Genomic DNA, 21,732 nt, shown 5'->3' on the forward strand with positions numbered 1-21,732 from the left:
ATTGGATATTCTACCACTTGACCGCAGTGACCCTGCACGTCTTGACTATATAGTCTTCGCATTACCAAATTGTTCGATATCGAAAAGCTATCCCTCCATATCTGGGCCACTGTGGTGGATTGCTGAAAGTGTCTGACATTGTAACACAAACTCTCAACATCTACATACAATGTAAAATTGCATATTATACTGTACTAACCGAGTGGCTTGACATGGACGATGATTCCACTAGCCCTCCATCTCTCGGTTGCGGTATCAAAAGGCTTCCTGACATAAGTTTGAAACATACACTGGGCAGTAATCTGAGCTAATTACACACAAGTAGTAAATTTTTGTAAACTGTAAAACAATAGCATCAGCAGATATTATTTGATCTTGATTTGTTATTAAACTGATTACATTTTGAACTCTTTGGCCCAGACATTTGGATATATATGTTTCAATAATGGTATCGGCTTATTCAATTGACACAAAGGAGGTAAGCAAATTTGTGCAACGTTTCTTTGTCATATTCTAAACGTTAGCCACATGAAACATCTAAAAAGTGACTAATCGAATGAATACATATATTTGGTTTGTTACCCGTCTCGTATCAGGTCTTTTAGGAAAGAATAAATACAGATCTGTTTACTGCGAAACACTTATGTTTTTATTTCATGCAAACTACACAGGCTATAAATGCATCCTGCTTGTATGGAGGACACCTCAGGGAGCCACAGAATGCCTTGACCCCATAAAACAAAAGACCGTTATCATTTCGATCCGCTCCACCAACAATGGGCTCGTCATTCTCATCCATACACACGTACTCGGTAGCAGCTGGGTGGTCGTAGTCCCCGGAGACTAATGTCCCGCTGTACGCCTTCGTCCAGCCGCTGTAGCATGTCTTTCTGGCTGGTATCATCAAAGAGGAGGCAAAGAATGTAGGTCTACAGACCGCACAGGGGACGTCTTCGTCACGAGTAGAACCGAACATAGTGTGTCCCATATTTCCTTGGTATTCTGCCCCGTAAATTCGCCCTGTGTCGTCGTCTGGTACCACCGTGGTATTTAACCATTCTGGATCAGATGGCAGACACAGATGTCCTGCTGCAGCTCCTTGGTGATTGTACCAGGAACCGCCGGCATAACCTAAATGGAAGATAGGATAAGTGATGTCGTGTTATGTGTGACCAATCTGACATTGAATACCACGGTTCGTGGCTGCTAACGTCATACAATTTGCACGATTAACATTTCTAATTATATTTTGGTTAGGAATTTTAGCATCATCATATGGAAATATTATTTACTAAAGAAAAGATGGTTGAACATACCAGAATACACGAGCTCTGTTACATTGACAGGACAGTCGGTCCGCCCCCAGCGAACGAAGGTGGACCCGGCTTTATTGAAAACTATTAATAGGGGGGGCCTTTCTGTATCTTTGTTCACTATATGTATTGAAAATATAATGGACATTCTGTATCCTTGATTCCTATATGTATTGAATAATATAATAAGTCATTCTTATCCTTGATTCCTATATGTATTGAAAAAACTATAATTGACATTCCTGTATCCTTGATTCCATATATATATTGGACATTCTGTATCCTTGATTCCTATATGAATTGTAAACTATAATGTATATTGAAAAAACTATAAGACATTCTGTATCCTTGAAAACTATCCTAGATTCCTTTGTATTGAAAAAACTATAATGGACATTAGGGAATTTTGACTTATGGAAAACTATAATGAACGATATTCTGTATCTTTGATTCCTATATGTATAGAAAACTATAATGACATTCTGTATCCTTGATTCCTATATGTATTGAAAAACTATTATGACATTTTGTATCCTTGATTCCTTTGTATTGAAAACTATAATGACATTCTGCATCCTTGACTCCTATATGTATTGAAAACTATAATAACATTCTGTATCCCTTGATTCCTTTGTATGGAAAACTATAATGATATTCTGTATCCTTGATTCCTATATGTATTGAATACTATAATGACATTCTTTATCCTTGACTCCTATATGTATTGAAAACTATAATGACATTCTGTATCTTTGATTCCTATATGTATTGAAAACTATAATGACATTCTGTATCCTTGATTCCTATATGTATTGAAAACTATAATGACATTCTGTATCCTTGATTCCTATATGTATTGAAAACTATAATGACATTCTGTATCCTTGATTCCTATATATATTGAATACTATAATGACATTCTGTATCCTTGATTCCTATATGAATTGAAAACTATAATGACATTCTGTATCCTCGATTCCTTTGTATGGAAAACTATAATGACATTCTGTATCCTTGACTCCTATGTATTAAAAACTATAATGATATTCTGTATCCTTGATTCCTATATGTATGGAAAACTATAATGACATTTTGTATCCTTGATTCCTATATGTATTGAAAACTATAATGACATTCTGCATCCTTGATTCCTTTGTATTGAAAACTATAATGACATTCTGTATCCTTGATTCCTATATGTATTGAAAACTATAATGTCATTCTGTATCCTAGATTCCTTTGTATTGAAAACTATAATGACATTCTGTATCCTTGATTCCTTTGTATTGAAAACTATAATGACATTCTTTATCCTTGACTCCTATATGTATTGAAAACTATAATGACATTCTGTATCTTTGATTCCTATATGTATTGAAAACTATAATGACATTCTGTATCCTTGATTCCTATATGTATTGAAAACTATAATGACTATAATGATATTCTGTATCTTTGATTCCTATATGTATAGAAAACTATAATGACATTCTGTATCCTTGATTCCTATATGTATTGAAAACTATTATGACATTTTGTATCCTTGATTCCTTTGTATTGAAAACTATGATGACATTCTGCATCCTTGACTCCTATATGTATTGAAAACTATAATGACATTCTGTATCCTTGATTCCTTTGTATTGAAAACTATAATGACATTCTGCATCCTTGACTCCTATATGTATTGAAAACTATAATGACATTCTGTATCTTTGATTCCTATATGTATTGAAAACTATAATGACATTCTGTATCCTTGATTCCTATATGTATTGAAAACTATAATGACTATAATGACATTCTGTATCTTTGATTCCTATATGTATAGAAAACTATAATGACATTCTGTATCCTTGATTCCTATATGTATGGAAAACTATTATGACATTTTGTATCCTTGATTCCTTTGTATTGAAAACTATAATGACATTCTGTATCCTTGATTCCTATATGTATTGAAAACTATAATGACATTCTGTATCCTTGATTCCTTTGTATTGAAAACTATAATGACATTCTGTATCCTTGATTCCTTTGTATTGAAAACTATAATGACATTCTGTATCCTTGATTCCTTTGTATTGAAAACTATAATGACATTCTGTATCCTTGATTCCTATGTATTGAAAACTATAATGACATTCTGTATCCTTGATTCCTTTGTATTGAAAACTATAATGACATTTTGTATCCTTGATTCCTTTGTATTGAAAACTATAATGACATTCTGTATCCTTGATTTCTTTGTATGGAAAACTATAATGACATTCTGTATCCCTATATATTATGATATAGTAAGTTTTATAAATTATTTATATGCATTATTATGACTAACTATGTGTCTTGTTTTGTCGATATATTTGCCGAGATGCTTGTGCAAACAAAATGTGCAACATAATGTATGTTATAGGAGAATATAGAAAAGCTCGTTTTGATTACTACATGTTAAATGAGGGTCAATCTATGGCATTAAATGCACAGATATGGGGACAACAAAACGACCAAATATACATTGTATGCTGATCTTAATTGCTACGCTGCATTTATCATGCATGAATTTGCATTTACAGGCAATTACATTACATGTAATAGCTAAAATACATTTTACCATTTTCTGCCTGGATCAATTGATGTTTTAGAGATGATATTTCATTAGTCTGAGACTGTACCGTAGCCTTCATGGTCTGCATTTCTTCGTTTTGTTTGTGAATCGTGTCCTGATGTGATTGTAGCTGTGAAGTTTGGGACAGTACCGTCGCCTGAAGTGTTTGTAGTTCGCTCTGTAGGTGGGTCAGCTGTTGCTGGACGTAGGCAGGGTCACTCAGGAGTATCCTCTTCTTAGGATTGTCTTCACAATTTGTACATATAAACAATATACAGAGTATAATGCTTCTTAGAAACATTTTCTGTACTTACTGTTGATCTTTCCAGGCCAAGCGGAAACAATGGTAGGCGAAAAGGTTATCGCAATCCGAGGTATGTTGTCAAACTGTGGGAGTGCTGCCTGATGGAAAGTACAAAACAAATCCCACTGTAAATGGTTTTGTCAAGGTCATAGATGTCTTTCAAGCGATCAAGCGCGCATGTATTTACAAACAATAATTTGGTAGAGTAAAACGAGACTAATAATATCTGCGTCCATCCAGTTGAATATATGGAATTAATTTTGATAGGCTTTGTTTTGAAGGCAAGTTTAGATATTTAGAAATAATATGAAATTAGAAGCTTCAAGCGGATCTTACTTCATGCAAACCACACAAGCTACAAATTTACCTTGCACGTATGGGGACATCTCAGGGAGCCACAAAATGCCTTGACCACATAAAATAAAAGACCGTTATCATTGCACCTCCGTTGACAGCCTGGCCATTCTCATTCAACAGCTGGCCGGGTGGCCGTAGTACCCGGAGGTCAATGACCCGCCGAACGCTTCGTCCTCGCCGGTATCGTCACAGAGGAACGAAAGGATTGAGGCTACAGACCTCACAACTTCTTCGTTGTTCAAGTTCAACCCAAACGGAGTATTGGGTGACCTGTACTCCGCTTCTCTGTAAAGTTGTCCAGTAGAAGTGTCTGGTACGATTGTTGTGTTTAACCATTCTGGATCAGGAGGTAGACAGAGAGGGTAAGCTGTGCAGCTCTTGTATGACTAGACCAGAAACCGCCTGCATAACCTGTGAGAGAATAGGTACGCAGTAGGCCTAGTAGTTTCTGGAATTCTAAATGCATTACAGCAATATGGCATTCGCTCTCCACTCCTTAAATCTTACACATTCAATGGTTTGAATCATCAAGTGACTTCAAAAAGCTCTTCCGTGTAAGTCATTCTCATCCAGTGAGTGACAGATTTCCTGAATTACAGGCGAAACCTCTTTTCCAGACAAACATACCGGAATAAACGATCTTTGTCACATGAGTGGGGCAGTCTGTCCAGCCCCAGCGAACGAATGTGGACCCGCCCCAATCTGTAACGCAGATATGAACAGAGATCATTTCAAAAGTTAATTTCATTTTCATAAATGTAGCTTGAACAAATACAATTTCATATCTGGAAGACATTGGTCATTACTGATTTTCAAAATGACTATAAAAACATCTTTTCTAAAATCCAGAAATCACATAATGCAAACAAGACTTCCATGTGTGGATTAGATTATCATGTACAAATTCAGTTTTGCTTGTAACAAGCATTTTCATTGACTTAAAAATCAGCCCATAAAGGAAAAAATAGCGTCGCCGTTTGTAACGTCGCTTCTGATTGGCTGATATAATGGTGTAATGATTTCATTGAAGAAAATAATCCCAAAATGATTTCGAAAGTTTAAATAGATTATCGTTAGTAAACTGCTTCGCGGTTTATTTAGACTATACTCAGATGTTTGTGTTATAACTCCATAACATAAAATTATATCCAAGTTAATCCTTAATTAGTTAAACGTTTTATTGTCAGCTGGGCGGGGCACGCGGTAGGGTGGATGGGTGAATGGATGGTAGCATCAAGTCGTATAAAGCAAACATGGTCATTTTTCATGTAAACATACAAATAGATCAGAATTTGGCATATATATATTTAAAATTGTCGACGAAGATGTGTACGAGTTACTAATATATAAATAATTATTATAAATGTATATGGTGCTTAAAATAAAAAGAAATGAATAATGTGCATTACATACCTATACCCTACTAAATAATGTGCATTACATACCTATACCCTACTAAATACACTGCATTATTTCTGCCCTAAATAATTGATTATGTGAATGAGAAGTATTCTCAAATTCACTTCATTGGATTCATAAACTCCTTTGCGGGAACCTGTCAAAATAATTTTACATCTTTCATGAAAATGAAAATTGAAGATTTTAACATCGAAATACCATATTTTCAGTGTTATTTATGATGAGGAAATTCTAAATTCCAGGAGTAATATGAGTAATAGTTTCTTGGGATGCAATTAATGATTAGGAACGAAGCGGCAAAAAATCGAAGCTGCAAAAAGAGGCTTTGCACGTCGCCTGCTTTTATCCAACAATTGAATTTCTTAGGATAGCCGAGCCATTTCACGTAAACTTCTTTTATTCCATATATTTTTTCTCAACCATTTGCAGCTCGCTATTGTAGAACGTTCCTGTTATTGGATCTCCATCATAATCTACAATTTTGTATATTCCTTGGCGCAAGTATCGTGTTTTTATCCATTTTTGCTCATAATCTCTTTGAAACTTCGTCTTGTACTCGAGATGCGCACCACATCACCTACTTTGTACTTGAAAGACTTTGTCGTTGTTTTTCTGCTCACCCTTCCTGGCCTCTTAGAATCGTCGTTTATAAGGGTTTCCACAAGAGTGTTTCGTTCGACTTTACGATATCATCGGGTGATTTCCCATCTAAAGCGCTGTGAGGTCGGTCATTGTTATTCCTGACAATGTCCTATAAAACGTCCAAGTAGTGGTGAGTCCGATTGTGAGTGAAATAGCGGTACATCAGCATTTTCAATGTTCTGATTACTCTTTCGGCATAGTTTGCCTGTGTAGGGTTATTGATGACATAATGTTGTACTCCTTTTTGTCTAGATACTGTTTGACCCATCTATTTTTCCATTCGTTACCTGGGTCTGATCTCAATTCTTCTGGTTTTCTTTCTTGGCTGAATATTGTCTGGAATCCGTCTATGATGGACTCGTGGTGTGTTTATTTTTCAATAGAATCACCCATAAATGACGTGTAAACACATCAATGGCAACAAATAAACATCGCACTCCATCGTTTTCTTTGCAGGGTTGGACACATCGGCAAGGTCTACGTCCCATAAGACATCGATACCTTGAGATATTACTTCCCTAGTCTTAAATTGCAACGCCAGTGGACGCTGTAAGCTACATGTATAGACGTCAATGTACTGAAGGAAGCGACGAATGGCATAAAGACCAACCTTGTATTTTCTCTTCTTTCTTTAGATACCTTTCTTTTCTGGTCCTGCATAGCTAATTGGGTTATTTAAGTCAAAATATATGTCTTCCGAGTGATCCTTTTAACTCATGAATGAGAAATGAAAATAGAGTAACTGAAAGTGTTTATATAAGATGACATAGTGCTTCTCATGCTATGGAAAATTCACCGAAAAACACTAAAATAACCATGATGAAAACGAACACGTCTCGACATATTAGGATTACAGTAGGACTGACGCGATACGCATCGGATAAAAATAGTACCGGACCCTCCACATATACATAAAGAAGACCCCTGCTCGATTCGTCAAGAGCGGGCGCCCGCCGGCGACCCGCCGAGGCGGCAAAGTCACTCGATTCAAAGAAAAAGTGCCCCGGTTGCGCGACCGGCGTACGCCAAATCAGCCGGTTTTGGAATCGCCGGCTACTACCGGCGCAAGATGGCGGAATAAAGGTTAGATATTTGTTGACGAAACTCTCTTTAAGCAAAACTCATTCCGTTCAGACATAAATTCTCCAAAGATTATGAGTTTCTTGTTGTATATTCATTAACGGACAGGAATTGAAACCTCTTTTGATACACACAGGTATGTAGATATACATTTATGAAGCGTATACATCGAAATGTGCAGAAATGCATAGACTTAGATATATATATAGCACAGGTTTTGTTCTATAGATATTTTTCTGTATATAGAGTAATACGTACGGTGTCACGGCATTTTATAGAACCAAATGCCTGTGCATGTACATTCTATTAGTCTGATTATAATAAAGTTTGTAGATCTTATGTATACAAAAATTAAATGTTTTATTCCAAGTACACAAAGTTTCAATGACTTCTCTTGGACTGTTTATCAATAACAATAAAAACAGAGTTTTAAGGTTTTACACAGAAAACGTACGAAAAGCATGTATGTTCGTGTATACTACCAATTCTACTACGAGCAAAATCGTTCCGATTCAAAACTTTGGTCAGAATGTTACAACTAAGGTATCGGTTTGTCTAGAATAATGTATAGCATATGTCACTCGTCTATAAAATCAGAATGTTACAACTAAGGTATCGGTTTGTCTAGAATAATGTATAGCATATGCTCGTCACTATAAAATGCCGATATAAAGGGTATTTTCAATGAATTACCTCCTTTTCTGGCAAAACTGCTGGCGGGCGCCATTTTGGCCGCCATTTTGTTTCGTGTAACACACCAACTACAGACCACGTGATTCCCCACCGTGTAGGGGGAAGGACTGGGTACGTGACGCAGAACTGTCATTTTCTATTCATCACATATCTTTAAATATATCAAGTGGTTTAAAGTCACCATCAACTAGTATCATAAAACAAAACAAAAAGAACAAAACAAAAAAATGCCACGTGTTCTCTTTTTTACAATTAAGGAGTATTTTAATTTGCCACGATCAAACACAATACGTACAGCAAAACAAAAACCCTATACGTACAGCAAAACAAAAACCCTAAAACACCGTCTGGTCAATGTTACGTTATTTTTTACCAACACCCACATTCATATTATTCAGTCTATCAATATCAACAGTTTGTTAGGTTGTACTAATTAGCCCACCATCATTTCGTCTGTGGGCTTCCGTTTGTCCGTCTGTCCTCTTATAACTCTTGCCACCACTCAGTCTCGTCAGAGAGTAAAGAATGGATTTTTCTAAATGAAGGAGTATCACTTTGGACTCAGTGATAAGCAAAATAGTTTGCATGATGATACTTTAGGGTCAGCTGCATAGTGTATGCTAATCAGAATATCCTATCCTGGTAATTTATAATTTCAGAGGTCAAAATATCACAGGGTTAAAATTCATATTTTAATTGTTTAAGTCCTTATTAATTAAATACTATATCGTTGCTAATATTCGAGGGAGTTTAATTTCGATAATTCGCGAGTCCATCCAAAATCGCGAAATTTAATACCTCGCAAAATTTATCAAAATCATGTTGTTGTTTTTTTTGACATATCATAGCCTGTCATAAAATTGGGACTTTAAAAGATAATTCGAGAAAATAAACCCCCGCGAATATTACACCCGCGAAACTAACAACATTACAGTATTAGAGTATATAGTATGAGAATATCTAGATGATATGTTTTGAAGTTTTTTATGCAAACACATTTGTATTGGATACAGTATTAGAGTATATAGTATGAGAATATAGATGATATGTTTTGAAGTTTTTTTATGCAAACACATTTGTATTGGATACAGTATTAGAGTATATAGTATTAGAATATAGATATGTTTTGAAATTTGTTCATGTAAATACATTTGTATTGGATTTGTGAAGTTCGGTTCTTAAGATATCTATCTTACACGGCCCATTTCTAAATAAAATATTTTCAATGAAAATTTCTTTCAACGATATGATGCCTGAAAACACTTTTATCAGAACAACCCCCTGCTCAACATTTTGTTGACACTCATTAAAATCTCGACTTAGCCAGTCATTTATCATTATTGAATTCTACATCCGCGATATTCCAGGGGTTACTATCACTATTACTATCCATATATCATAAGACAGTGATAGTAATTCCTGGAGTATCGAGGGTGCGAATTCTATAACCAGACAATATTCAGGAATCTGAAAGAGAACCGAGATGAGTTTTACGATGCATTTTGATGATTTTGCGAGCGCCGAAGGCGCGAGATTTTGGTGTTTGGGGGACCGGGGTCTCCCCCGGGAAAAATGTACGATTTAGGATGGCAGAGATAAGTTTTACGATGCATTTTGTTGAATTTGAAAGATCCGCTGGCGCGAGATATTGTTGTTTTGGGGGTCCGAGGGGTCTCCCCCGGGGAAAAATTACGTTTTATAATGGCGGAGATGAGTTTTACGATGCATTTTGTTGAATTTGCGATCGCCGAAGACGCGATATTTTGGTGTTTGGGGGGGGGGGGGGGGGGAGGGGGGTTCGTTGGTTTCCCCCGGGAAAAAATTAAGATTTAGAATGGCTGAGATGAGGTTTTTGATGAATTTGTGAGCACCGAAGGCGTGATATTTTGTGTTTTTTTGAATTTTTGTTTGGGGTTTTGCGAAATTTGGGGTCGGAAATTTGTTTGGGGGGTCCGGGGGTCTCCCCCGAGAAAAAAAATTACACACATCGGCACATTGTTGTGTAACTAAAAATAATAATGAATTGAAGACATATAAACAAAATAATCTTTTAAGAAAAGAATTTTTTTTGGAAATAGTATAATCCCTTGGTGGATTTTTTAAGCATAGTTCCTGTGTACTGAATTTTCATTATTAAAAGTTTGAGCATTACGTGCTTGAATTTGAATGTTTTAAGAAACGCGCCGCGCAGCGGAAAATTTTCTAAAATGAAGTACAAAAATGTACAGGAGGACCCTTTTTTCTTTCAAATGTGCATTTTTAGAACATTTCAATCGGCGAAAATGGTGTGTGTTTGTGTGTGTGCAAAAAGACATGTTTGGTGTGTGTGCAAAAAGACATGTTTGCCCCCCTACACCCCCACCCCCCCCCCCCCCCCGCTTCCTACGCCCCTGCATATCAGTTATAGATCCCTATCCCTTTACACTCACAAACTATGTTAACGCCGTGTCAACTGTTATGTTTACCACATAACAAATAATTTCCCAATAATCTGTAATAACAGCGGGAGTTCGATGTCCTCCCACGTTATAGATCTATCATGCTGTGTTTTACAGAAATTTCGAGAAAACAATTTCCGGTGTAATCGCTTTGTCTAAAACATGATGTTCCGATAAGTGCTTAGATTTTCTATCACTTTATCAAGCAGTTGGTCGCTATAAAACTGTCATCACTAGATATCTGTGAACAACAAGACAAACTTCCGTTTTACTGCTGGTATAAAGGGCAGCTTTCCTAGAAAGTACGGCAGCACGGACGATAGGAGTTTTCAGCCTGTTCATCATCAAAAGCTTCACCGATCCATCCAAGGTAAGATAGATATAGAATTAATGTAGAAATCGCCTTAAGACTGTTTATAATCGATTTTTAAAGAAAAGCGACATATTGTAATATAAAAATAAATTATTAGGCGGCAATTATACAGGTAGATATTTAAATTAAAACATATTATTGTAGCAAAGACAGATCTTAAAGTGCCGCTCACTACGTCCTATCAAAGATTTAAATGTTCAAGTCTCTGGTTTTATATTTGAAAATGCATATAGTTTGCTACAAGTATGACTGTATTTTAATATTGATTCCTGCACATTGTGTACTACTAACTAGAATTACATCATACACTGCTATCTTGGTAGCTGCAATGTAGCTCACAAGACTTTTAGACAGAAAATGGTGCCGTCTTAAAGATGCTCCACCGCTGACAAATGGTATTTTTTCATTATCAAAAACAGGAGCAGATGATTTAGTATTTTTCTTCAGTTGCAAACGTAACTTACTTTACACCATTACCGCCATTGAAAAGTTTGAGCTTCTAATTTTACTTCAAGTTAAAATATAAAAAAAATCATTAATTGCATTCCGAAAATATTCAGTGGCACTATATCCTATATGGAATGAAGTACTGATTGCTCATGACCCAAAGGCAAAACAAATTATTTATATTATCTTTTGTGTTAATTAGACTTATGTATACACGATTAAACACTAATTATTGTTCAAATAATGAATATCATTTATACTCTGTCGGCGGTGGAGCATCTTTAAGAGCTACAATTGGTGCCTATTACTGCTAATGGAACAAAGTAATAATTATGCAAACCATTACATTACGTTTGTTTCCATTTTATCGTACTTGTTTTATATCGCTACTAGGCAATCACGCTGAATCGCATAAAATATCAAATTCTCATCGAGGCATTTCTTTTTTTACATTAAACATACATTTTACATTTTGGACAAAAATAATATGTAAATGCGTGTATACGCATCAAATACTTGGAAACCTTCAAAGAAGGTATTGAAAATTATGCTAGAGTGGTTTACAGAGGCACTGCTCCAATAGAATACATAGGCACTATTTCAGACCCAACCGAAAAGTATATAGTGGGCCGGGTACGTAAAACTGTAAAAGTTGCTTATTTTAAGAGATAGATATTAAGTACTGCGTGATAAAAAGTTTTAAATAATGAATGGGGGAAAAGACCAACACTCGTGTTGGATATTTTAAACAAATGCAGAAAAGTGGTCTTATTAAGCAGATATTTTTTTATATAGAGGTGGTCGCTAAGACAGGTTTTACTGTACTTTCATAATGTGTGCTTATCGCTAATGGAAATATTTTGTGGTAACTGGGATTTTTTTCCTTTCAGATGTCGATGTGTTTTGTTCTAGTTGCTGTTAACTTTATCATACTCCTGGTAGATTGCATTAGCGGGAAAGTGGCTGTTGGTGATAATGGCCTCCAGGATGGCGAATTAACAAACGATCCAATGATTAAAGTCAATCATTTATCATCGCCAGATATAGCTGAACCAATTTTTACAATCCAACAGGAGATTCCAGGTGACTACTATCGTACTATGGCCAATAGTCCAATCGGTGACGAGGGAAACTCGACCCCACAACAGGGCAGGACGGAGCCACATTACCCTGACATCATCCCGAATAACGTCGGGGGGAAAGGATCGAATCCCGTTTCTGATGTAGATATCATCCAAGATTATGTTGATGATGTCGCCAAAAGCATCACCGAAGAAATATTGCAGATCTTTAGGAGCGGGCAAGATTCTAGATCTATTATGATGGCGAAACTACTGGGAAGTTTCATGTTCGGCGATCTACATCAAGGGAAGTTTGGGCTTACCATGTCAGGAAACATTAGAGACGGTACTAACGAAAGTGATACGGCTAAAAGTCCATTGTTCAAGCCAGTCAAGACAATAGCAGACGTCATGGCCCTGGGGAGACCAAAGGCTCCGGAAGTAATTCGTACACAGAAGAAAGCCTTCTTTTGTCCACTGATGTACCGCACGGCATTCTCCGTCAACCAATGTTGGAGGCTCGCAAAGATCTTCAAAGCGAGGCAAATACGCATGCGTAAACAAGCCATCGCAAGAGAAAAAGCTATGAAGAAAAAGCTTGCCTATTTAGCATATCGACGAATGAGGAAGCTGTCTGCTTGAATAGATTCAAATTCATCGCCATCACTTGGCAAAAGCAACTGCTTGTATACAACATTGCAGCATATCATACAACATCGAAAAATAGTTATAAGCAAATCTACCTTCTTGAGCACAGGGACCTGGCACGATTTTTTTTAACCAGCAGTATACCTATCTATTACTATAATATATATACATGTATGTATGCTATTGGTTAAAAAATTTCGTGTCAGGTCCCTGTATTCTTAAGAGTTAAAGAAAAGACAGACATCCTAGTGGTCCAATTCTGGTTCTTGTTTCCACAAACTAACGCGCACTGTAGTTAATGTTATGGTATATATAGGGTATGACTTTTTACACAGACAATGTACAAGACAGATCATTTTTATATTAGATAATTTCACTGCTTTATTAGGGTGTAAACAATATTGTAAAAGATGTACCTTTCGTATGTTGAAAGTCTTGCTGACATACAAGGCTAGAGTAATCACAGATGGGACTGGATCGTTTGAACGAAATATTCTTCTATCACAAACCTGACTTTGATTTGTCCAAATTGGATGATACGGTCATAAACGTGTGTATTTTATAAATCATATACATGTTATAATGTACAATGATGTTAGCAGCTGTCATGTTCAATGTGACTTAATTTCAATAAAATTTATTTACCAGAAAATTATTATTTTTTGTCTCTTTTATTATTCCAAATGATCATGGGTTATATAAATACTTAACATTTGTTTAATTTTGTGGAGAACATTTCACGGTTGAGATACTTGAAACGGGGAGAATGGTTCGCGCATTTGTCGTTAAACGCATCCTTGATATTCCAAGGGTTACTATCACTGTCGTTATATCCAGGGTTTTCTCTCCTAAACTGCCTTCCGTTTTGCTATTACATTTTCCAGTGGTGTATATAACGAGATTGATAGCAACCCCTGGAATATCGAAAATGTAATCATCTATACTTTCCCCCATTTCATTCGCGGATATTTACCTGACCACAAATATAGCGAAACTTAATCTTCAGCGACTAAAACCAACTATACAGTGTTACGTATACAGATTGGGATGACATTGTTTGTCACTACTTCTGGGTTCTTGTACAAATAATCGCCTTGCTCGACAACGACTAATGCCTTCCATATATGGCGTGAACTCTGCACCAGACAAACAGTGCAGTATCGATGTACCTTTTATGTAGTGAATTTCGCGAGAAAATCTAAAAATCGAAAAAAAATGTGTTTATGCCACGTTTATTCTTAACGGTGTCAAAAGTAAGGTTATATTGACATACAGTTATCTGCCTAATTAGATTACTACGTTACATACATTGAATATCAAATGACATTTGGGTGCTAAGCAATGTTTGGTTACCATGTTTAAATGATCAGACATCGAGTTTCTCTTTACTTCAAAAATCTCTGAGTAAGTAAGGTTTGTCCAGTCGCGAGCTGATACTCTGCCTCTCGCTAACCTTTGATAAAAAAACCACTGAATGTTTTATCCCACCATCAGATGATGGCTATCGCCTTTTGTCAGTCCGTCCGTCCCTCCGTTCATAAACAGTACTAGTTATCGCTATTTCTCAGAGTGTACTGAATAAATCTTTCTCAAAATATGTATTTCCCTTAAAGGCCCCAAAAAAAGACACAAGAAGCAAACGTTTCTTAAAACAACATTCTATCAGAAAATACAACCATACAAATACAATATCAAACAATTGCAAGACTCCGTGCGTAATCTATGTTAACAGTGAAGATTCATTTCGCTGTTTGGGTGTCTGGCGCAGTTGTAGGGAACTAACGCCCGATAATTAGGAAGACGGCGGTAATCAAAAACGGTCAGCGTTATAAAAAATATCATTTAATTTATTTGCACTAATATGTTCCAAAGATGATGACAGGTGAAGTATTGACAAGTTAATGACTTTTGCAACTCTAAAAAAATATCAATCTCGTTTTTACATTCCATTTTAAAAATTAAAAGTCGTTTTGAACAGAAAGGTAGTGGGCCTCTAATGCCTAGTTATGCAATCTGCATATATTTTATACGAATCGGAAATGATGACCAACTGACACCCATCTTGTATTTTGACAATTGAATTTTGTTAAATGTTATTTCTCAAAAAGTACTATAAGGTATAATTATCTTTTCATAGTTAGTTTCGCCTAGATGCATATTGCATTTTGGGACGGATCTGAGAAGATGACCGACAGACTGCCTGCCATCTTGGATTTTGACAATAAAATTTTGTTTTTGCTTCTCACAGAAAGGGATTTTTTTTTTCAATTTCTATCATCACTGTTTCTGAGAATAAATTAAGGTTCTTATTTCAAATTAGTTAGAAATACATGTACTAGGCAGTCAGTGTGATCCTAAAGCTTGACAATTGGCGTTTGTTACTGTTATTTCATTCTCGTTCCAAATCAATCGAAGTCATCTTTATCTACTTTATGGTTTTTTTTTTCTTTTTTTTTCGCCTGTTTCTAAATTGCATAATTGGTATGCAAAGATAACGGTTTAAGACAACTACCTGGTTTCATAAAAACATTAATAAAGAAAATATATATCGTTAGACTAAGACGAGGTTACAACACCAAACATATGCAAAATTTCCTGCGTAATATTATAATAAGTTTTGATAATACATCATTGCCTTGTACTCTAATTATGCGTATGCAGTGAATAATCCACACACAGTGTTAGTCCCGACCAAATGATAATATAAGGTAATAATTTTAAATTAACATGTATACATGTCATTAAAAACTTGGAGCATATATGGATGGGCAGTAGCGTAATTCTGACATTCAAACAAGATGCCCATGGGCCTTAACGGTCATTTGACTATTGGCACAATACATTACACCTCAAAGAATATAGTTGTGGAACTCTTTGAATTGAAGAAGTTCAGGTTCTGATATATTTGATGAATTTTAAAGATTTTAGCCTATTTGACCCCTGTGACCTTGAATGAAGTTCAAAGTCATACATTTGAACAAATTTGGTAGTCATTCATCAAGCATGTCCAGGTCCAATATCATGTCTCTAGGCCTCTTAGTTATTCACAAGAAGTTGTTTAAAGATATCTGCCTATTTGACCTTAAAATGAAAATCAAGGTCATTCATTTGAACAAACATAGTATCGCTTCATGGCTTCATCCCAGCATGTCACAGGCCAACAATATCATGACTCTAGACCTCTTAGTTATTCACAAGAAGAAGTTTAAAGATTTAAACCTATTTGAACCCTGTGTCTTCACTGAAGATCAAGGTCATTCATTTAAACAAACTTGGTAGCCTTTCATCCCAGAATGCTACATGCCCAATATCTGTACCCTGGGCCTTCTGGTTCTTGAGAAGAAGTCATTTAAAGATTTTAGCCTTTTAGACCCCTGTGACCTTGAATGAAGGTCAAGGTCATTTATTTAAACAAACTTGGTAGCCCTTCATTTTAAAATGCCATAGGCCCAATATCAGGTCTCTAGGCCTCTTTATTTATTCACAAGAAGTTGTTTAAAGATTTTAGCCTATTTGACCCCTGTGATCTTAAATGAAGGTCAAACTTTGTAGCCCTTCATTTTAGCATGCTACAGGCCAAGTATCAGTACCCTGGGCCTTCTGGTTCTTGAGAAGAAGTCATTTAAAGATTTTAGCCTTTTAGACCCCTGTGACCTTGAATGAAGGTCAAGGTCATTTATTTAAACAAACTTGGTAGCCCTTCATTTTAAAATGCCACAGGCCTAATTTCAGGTCTCTAGGCCTCTTTATTTATTCACAATAAGTCGTTTAAAGATTTTAGCTTATTTGACCCCTGTGATCTTGAATGAAGGTCAAACTTGGTAGCCCTTCATTTCAGCATGCTACAGGCCCAATATCAGTACCCTGGGCCTTCTGGTTCTTGAGAAGAAGTCATTTAAAGATTTTAGCCTTTTAGACCCCTGTAACCTTGAATGAAGGTCAATGTCATTTATTTTAAACAAACTTGGTAGCCCTTCATTTTAAAATGCCACAGGCCCAATATCAGGTCTTTAGGCCTCTTTATTTATTCACAAGAAGTTGTTTAAAGATTTTAGCCTATTTGACCCTTGTGACCTTGAATGAAGGTCAAACTTGGTAGCCCTTCATTTCAGCATGCTACAGGCCAAATATCAGTACCCTGGGCCTTTCGGTTATTGAGAAGAAGTCGTTTGAATGAAAATTTTATGCACGACGAGGGACAGTGCATGATGACAAAAGGTCTTTGGGTCAGATGACCTAAAAAGATGGTTAGCTTTTTTCACAAATGTTGCCACCGTTTATACAGATAGAGTCTAGTGCCAAGTTTACACAGAAAAGGTAATCTCAGAGAAAACTACACTGATGTCTTACTTTAGTATTGTATAATGTTAGACTTTCTTTCATCATAATTTAAGAAACATGGCAGACTAGTAGAAATAGGTTGGGAAAGAGCAAGTTTAAAAGAAGAAAAATGTAGGGATTTAATATTGTCTTCCAAGTTGTTCCAGTTAGCTAAAGTAGTGGGAAAGAAGGATTTCATTGTAGAAGAAAGTCGATAATTTGGAATTTAGAAGTTTTCTTTATTCAAAATTCCAAATTATCAATTCTCTACCACAAATTAATTGTGCTTACCGGGTAGTAGATCTACCATATAAGGTGACTTCGCGTTCCAACAAGATCTACAGAAATCTCATGTTGCGTCTGTAGCATGTGTAATGAAGGACTACAAAGTTAGTTAAATGAATAATTCAGGTCACTGGGGTCATATGCAAAGAGGTCCTAAGCATGTGATCTTAATTCATTACACACATTATAGCACATTGAAGTACATTGTAAATCGTAATTCATGGTATTTACTGGAATTCAATTAGTACAGTGTGAGCGAGGGAGCTGACTAGGGGGTGTTTGTTACAAATCGTCAAAACACAACAGGTGGTTAAAAGATGTTTGCAGCCTTTTTATGCTTAACAGGATGTATGAATCTGTATCCCTGTCAAAAATAACAATGATTCTAGACAGGATGTTGAACACACTAGTCAAAGAAACCGATGTAAATGTAAACTGTTTGTATAAAACGATATCCTGTATACAGTACAACCCGGTTATTACAAATTTCTGGAGACCCTTCGGATACGTTCGTATTATGAGGGTTCCATACTAATTAGGTTAATATTTGTACAACAAATACAGAAGTAAAACAAAGTGGGACTTTGGACAGGGATATACTATTGTTTTATTGCTTATTTGTTAAAGATGCTCCACCGCCGACAGAGCATAAATGAAATTCTTCATTTGAACAATGATTGGTGTTTAATTTTGTATATATATGTCTAATTAACACAAAAAATAATAATAAATAATTTGTTTCGCCTTTGGTGCATACGCAATCAGTACTTCATTCCATATAGGATATAGTGACACTGATTTTTTTCGGGATGCAATTAATTATTTTTCATATTTTTAACTTGAAGCAAAATTAGAAGCTCAAACTTTTCAATAGCGGTAATGGTGTAAAGTAAGTACGGCAGTACGGCAGCACGGACGATAGGAGTGTACTCTCAGCCTGTCAGACTATTTTCTGGTTCATCAAAAGCTTCACCGATCCATCCAAGGTAAGATAGAGAGAATTAATGTAGAAATCGCTTTAAGACTGTTTATAATCGATTTCTAAAGAAAAGCGACATATTGTAATATATAAAGGTAAATTATTAAATTATAACATATTATTATTAGCAAAGACAGATCTTAAAGTGCCGCTCACTACGTCCTATCAAAGATTTAAATGTTCAAGTCTCTGGTTTTATATTTGAAAATGCATATAGTTTGCTACAAGTAATGACTGTATTCTAATATTGATTTCTGCACATTTTGTACTACTAACTAGAATTACATCATACACTGCTATCTTGGTAGCTGCAATGTACGTAGCTCACAAGACTTTTAGACAGAAAATGGTGTCGTCTTAAAAATGCTCCACCGCTGACAAATGGTATTTTTTCATTATCAAAAACAGCAGCAGGCGATTATATATTTTTATTCAGTTGCAAACGTAACTTACTTTACACCATTACAGCCATTGAAAAGTTTGAGCTTCTAATTTTACTTCAAGTTAAAATATAAAAAAATCATTAATTGCATTCCGAAAATATTCAGTGGCACTATATCCTATATGGAATGAAGTACTGATTGCTCATGACCCAAAGGCAAAACAAATTATTTATATTATCTTTTGTGTTAATTAGACTTATGTATACACGATTAAACACTAATTATTGTTCAAATAATGAATGTCATTTATGCTCTGTCGGCGGTGGAGCATCTTTAAGAGCTACAATTGGTGCCTATTACTGCTAATGGAACAAAGTAATGATTATGCAAACCATTACATTACGTTTGTTGCCATTTTATCGTACTTGTTTTATATCGCTACTAGGCATTTCGCTGAATCGCATAAAATATCAAATTCTCATCGAGGCATTTCTTTTTTACATTAGACATATGAAGGTCTTTCTGGGGAAAATTTTAACGGCAAGTTTGAAGTCTTGTGAGCTGTACGGCAAATATTAAGAATGATAATTATGTTTGTTTTGGACAAAAATAATATGTAATTGCGTGTATACGCATCAAATACTTGGAAACCTTCAAAGAAGGTATTGAAAATTATGCTAGAGTGGTTTACAGAGGCACTGCTCCAATAGAATACATAGGCACTATTTCAGACCCAACCGAAAAGTATATAGTGGGCCGGGTACGTAAAACTGTAAAAGTTGCTTATTTTAAGAGATAGATATTAAGTACTGCGTGATAAAAAGTTTTAAATAATGAATGGGGGAAAAGACCAACACTCGTGTTGGATATTTTAAACAAATGCAGAAAAGTGGTCTTATTAAGCAGATATTTTTTTTTATATAGAGGTGGTCGCTAAGACAGGTTTTACTGTACTTTCATAATGTGTGCTTATCGCTAATGGAAATATTTTGTGGTAACTGGGATTTTTTTCCTTTCAGATGTCGATGTGTTTTGTTCTAGTTGCTGTTAACTTTATCATACTCCTGGTAGATTGCATTAGCGGGAAAGTGGCTGTTGGTGATAATGGCCTCCAAGATGGCGAATTAACAAACGATCCAATGATTAAAGCCAATCATTTATCATCGCCAGATATAGCTGAACCAATTTTTACAATCCAACAGGAGATTCCAGGTAAACTACTACCCCACTATGGATAATGATCCAATCGGTGACGAGGGAAACTCGACCCCACAACAGGGCAGGACGGAGCCACATTACCCTGACATCATCCCGAATAACGTCGGGGGAAAAGGATCGAATCCCGTTTCTCTGATGTAGATATCATCCCAGATTATTTTGATGATGTCGCCAAAAGCATCACCGAAGAAATATTGCAGATCTTTAGGAGCGGGCAAAATTCTAGATCGATTATGATGGCGAAACTACTGGAAAGTTTCATGTTCGGCGATCTACATCAAGGGAAGTTTGGGCTTGCTAGGTCAGGAAACATTAGAGACGGTACTAACGAAAGTGATACGGCTAAAAGTCCATTGTTCAAGCCAGTCAAGACAATAGCAGACGTCATGGCCCTGGGGAGACCAAAGGCTCCGGAAGTAATTCGTACACAGAAGAAAGCCTTCTTTTGTCCACTGATGTACCGCACGGCATTCTCCGTCAACCAATGTTGGAGGCTCGCAAAGATCTTCAAAGCGAGGCAAATACGCATGCGTAAACAAGCCATCGCAAGAGAAAAAGCTATGAAGAAAAAGCTTGCCTATTTAGCATATCGACGAATGAGGAAGCTGTCTGCTTGAATAGATTCAAATTCATCGCCATCACTTGGCAAAAGCAACTGCTTGTATACAACATTGCAGCATAGCATACAACATCGAAAAATAGTTATAAGCAAATCTACCTTCTTGAGCACAGGGACCTGACACGATTTTTTTTAACCAACAGTATACATATTTATTACTATAATATATATACATGTATGTATACTATTGGTTAAAATATTTCGTGGCAGGTCCCTGTATTCTTAAGAGTTAAAGAGAAGACAGACATCCTAGTGGTCCAATTCTGGTTCTTGTTTCCACAAACTAACGTGCACTGTAGTTAATGTTATGGTATATATAGGGTATGACTTTTTACACAGACAATGTACAAGACAGATCATTTTTATATTAGATAATTTCACTGCTTTATTAGGGTTGAAACAATATTGTAAAAGATGTACCTTTCGTATGTTGAAAGTCTTGCTGACATACAAGGCTAGAGTAATCACAGCTGGGACTGGATCATTTGAACGAAATATTCTTCTATCACAAACCTTACTTTGATTTGTCCAAATTGGATGATACGGTC

The 21,732-nt window shown here is 35.9% G+C and overlaps 1 protein-coding gene across 1 annotated transcript; it reads right to left on the reverse strand.

Moving 5' to 3' along the window:
• Nucleotides 1-626: 626 nt before the first annotated feature.
• LOC138329014 (uncharacterized) lies at nucleotides 627-4,608 on the reverse strand. The gene is made up of 4 exons (XM_069275714.1): nucleotides 4,590-4,608; nucleotides 3,925-4,164; nucleotides 1,317-1,397; nucleotides 627-1,131 (listed from the first exon to the last, which is right to left on the reverse strand). Exons 1-4 carry the CDS (start codon nucleotides 4,606-4,608, stop codon nucleotides 650-652), a joined length of 822 nt encoding a protein of 273 aa, XP_069131815.1. The 3' UTR covers nucleotides 627-649.
• Between the last annotated feature and the right edge of the window lie 17,124 nt (nucleotides 4,609-21,732).

The sequence above is a fragment of the Argopecten irradians genome, chromosome 8 (genome assembly GCF_041381155.1).
Source record: "Argopecten irradians isolate NY chromosome 8, Ai_NY, whole genome shotgun sequence".
Classification (NCBI taxonomy): Eukaryota; Metazoa; Mollusca; class Bivalvia; order Pectinida; family Pectinidae; genus Argopecten; species Argopecten irradians.

Coding starts and splice junctions, on each gene's coding strand:
- LOC138329014 (XM_069275714.1), bottom strand. Junction 1,398..3,924: donor ATTGATCCAGGCAGAAAATG/GTAAAATGTATT, acceptor CCCTATTAATAG/TTTTCAATAAAGCCGGGTCC. Junction 1,132..1,316: donor AACAGAGCTCGTGTATTCTG/GTATGTTCAACC, acceptor TCTTCCATTTAG/GTTATGCCGGCGGTTCCTGG.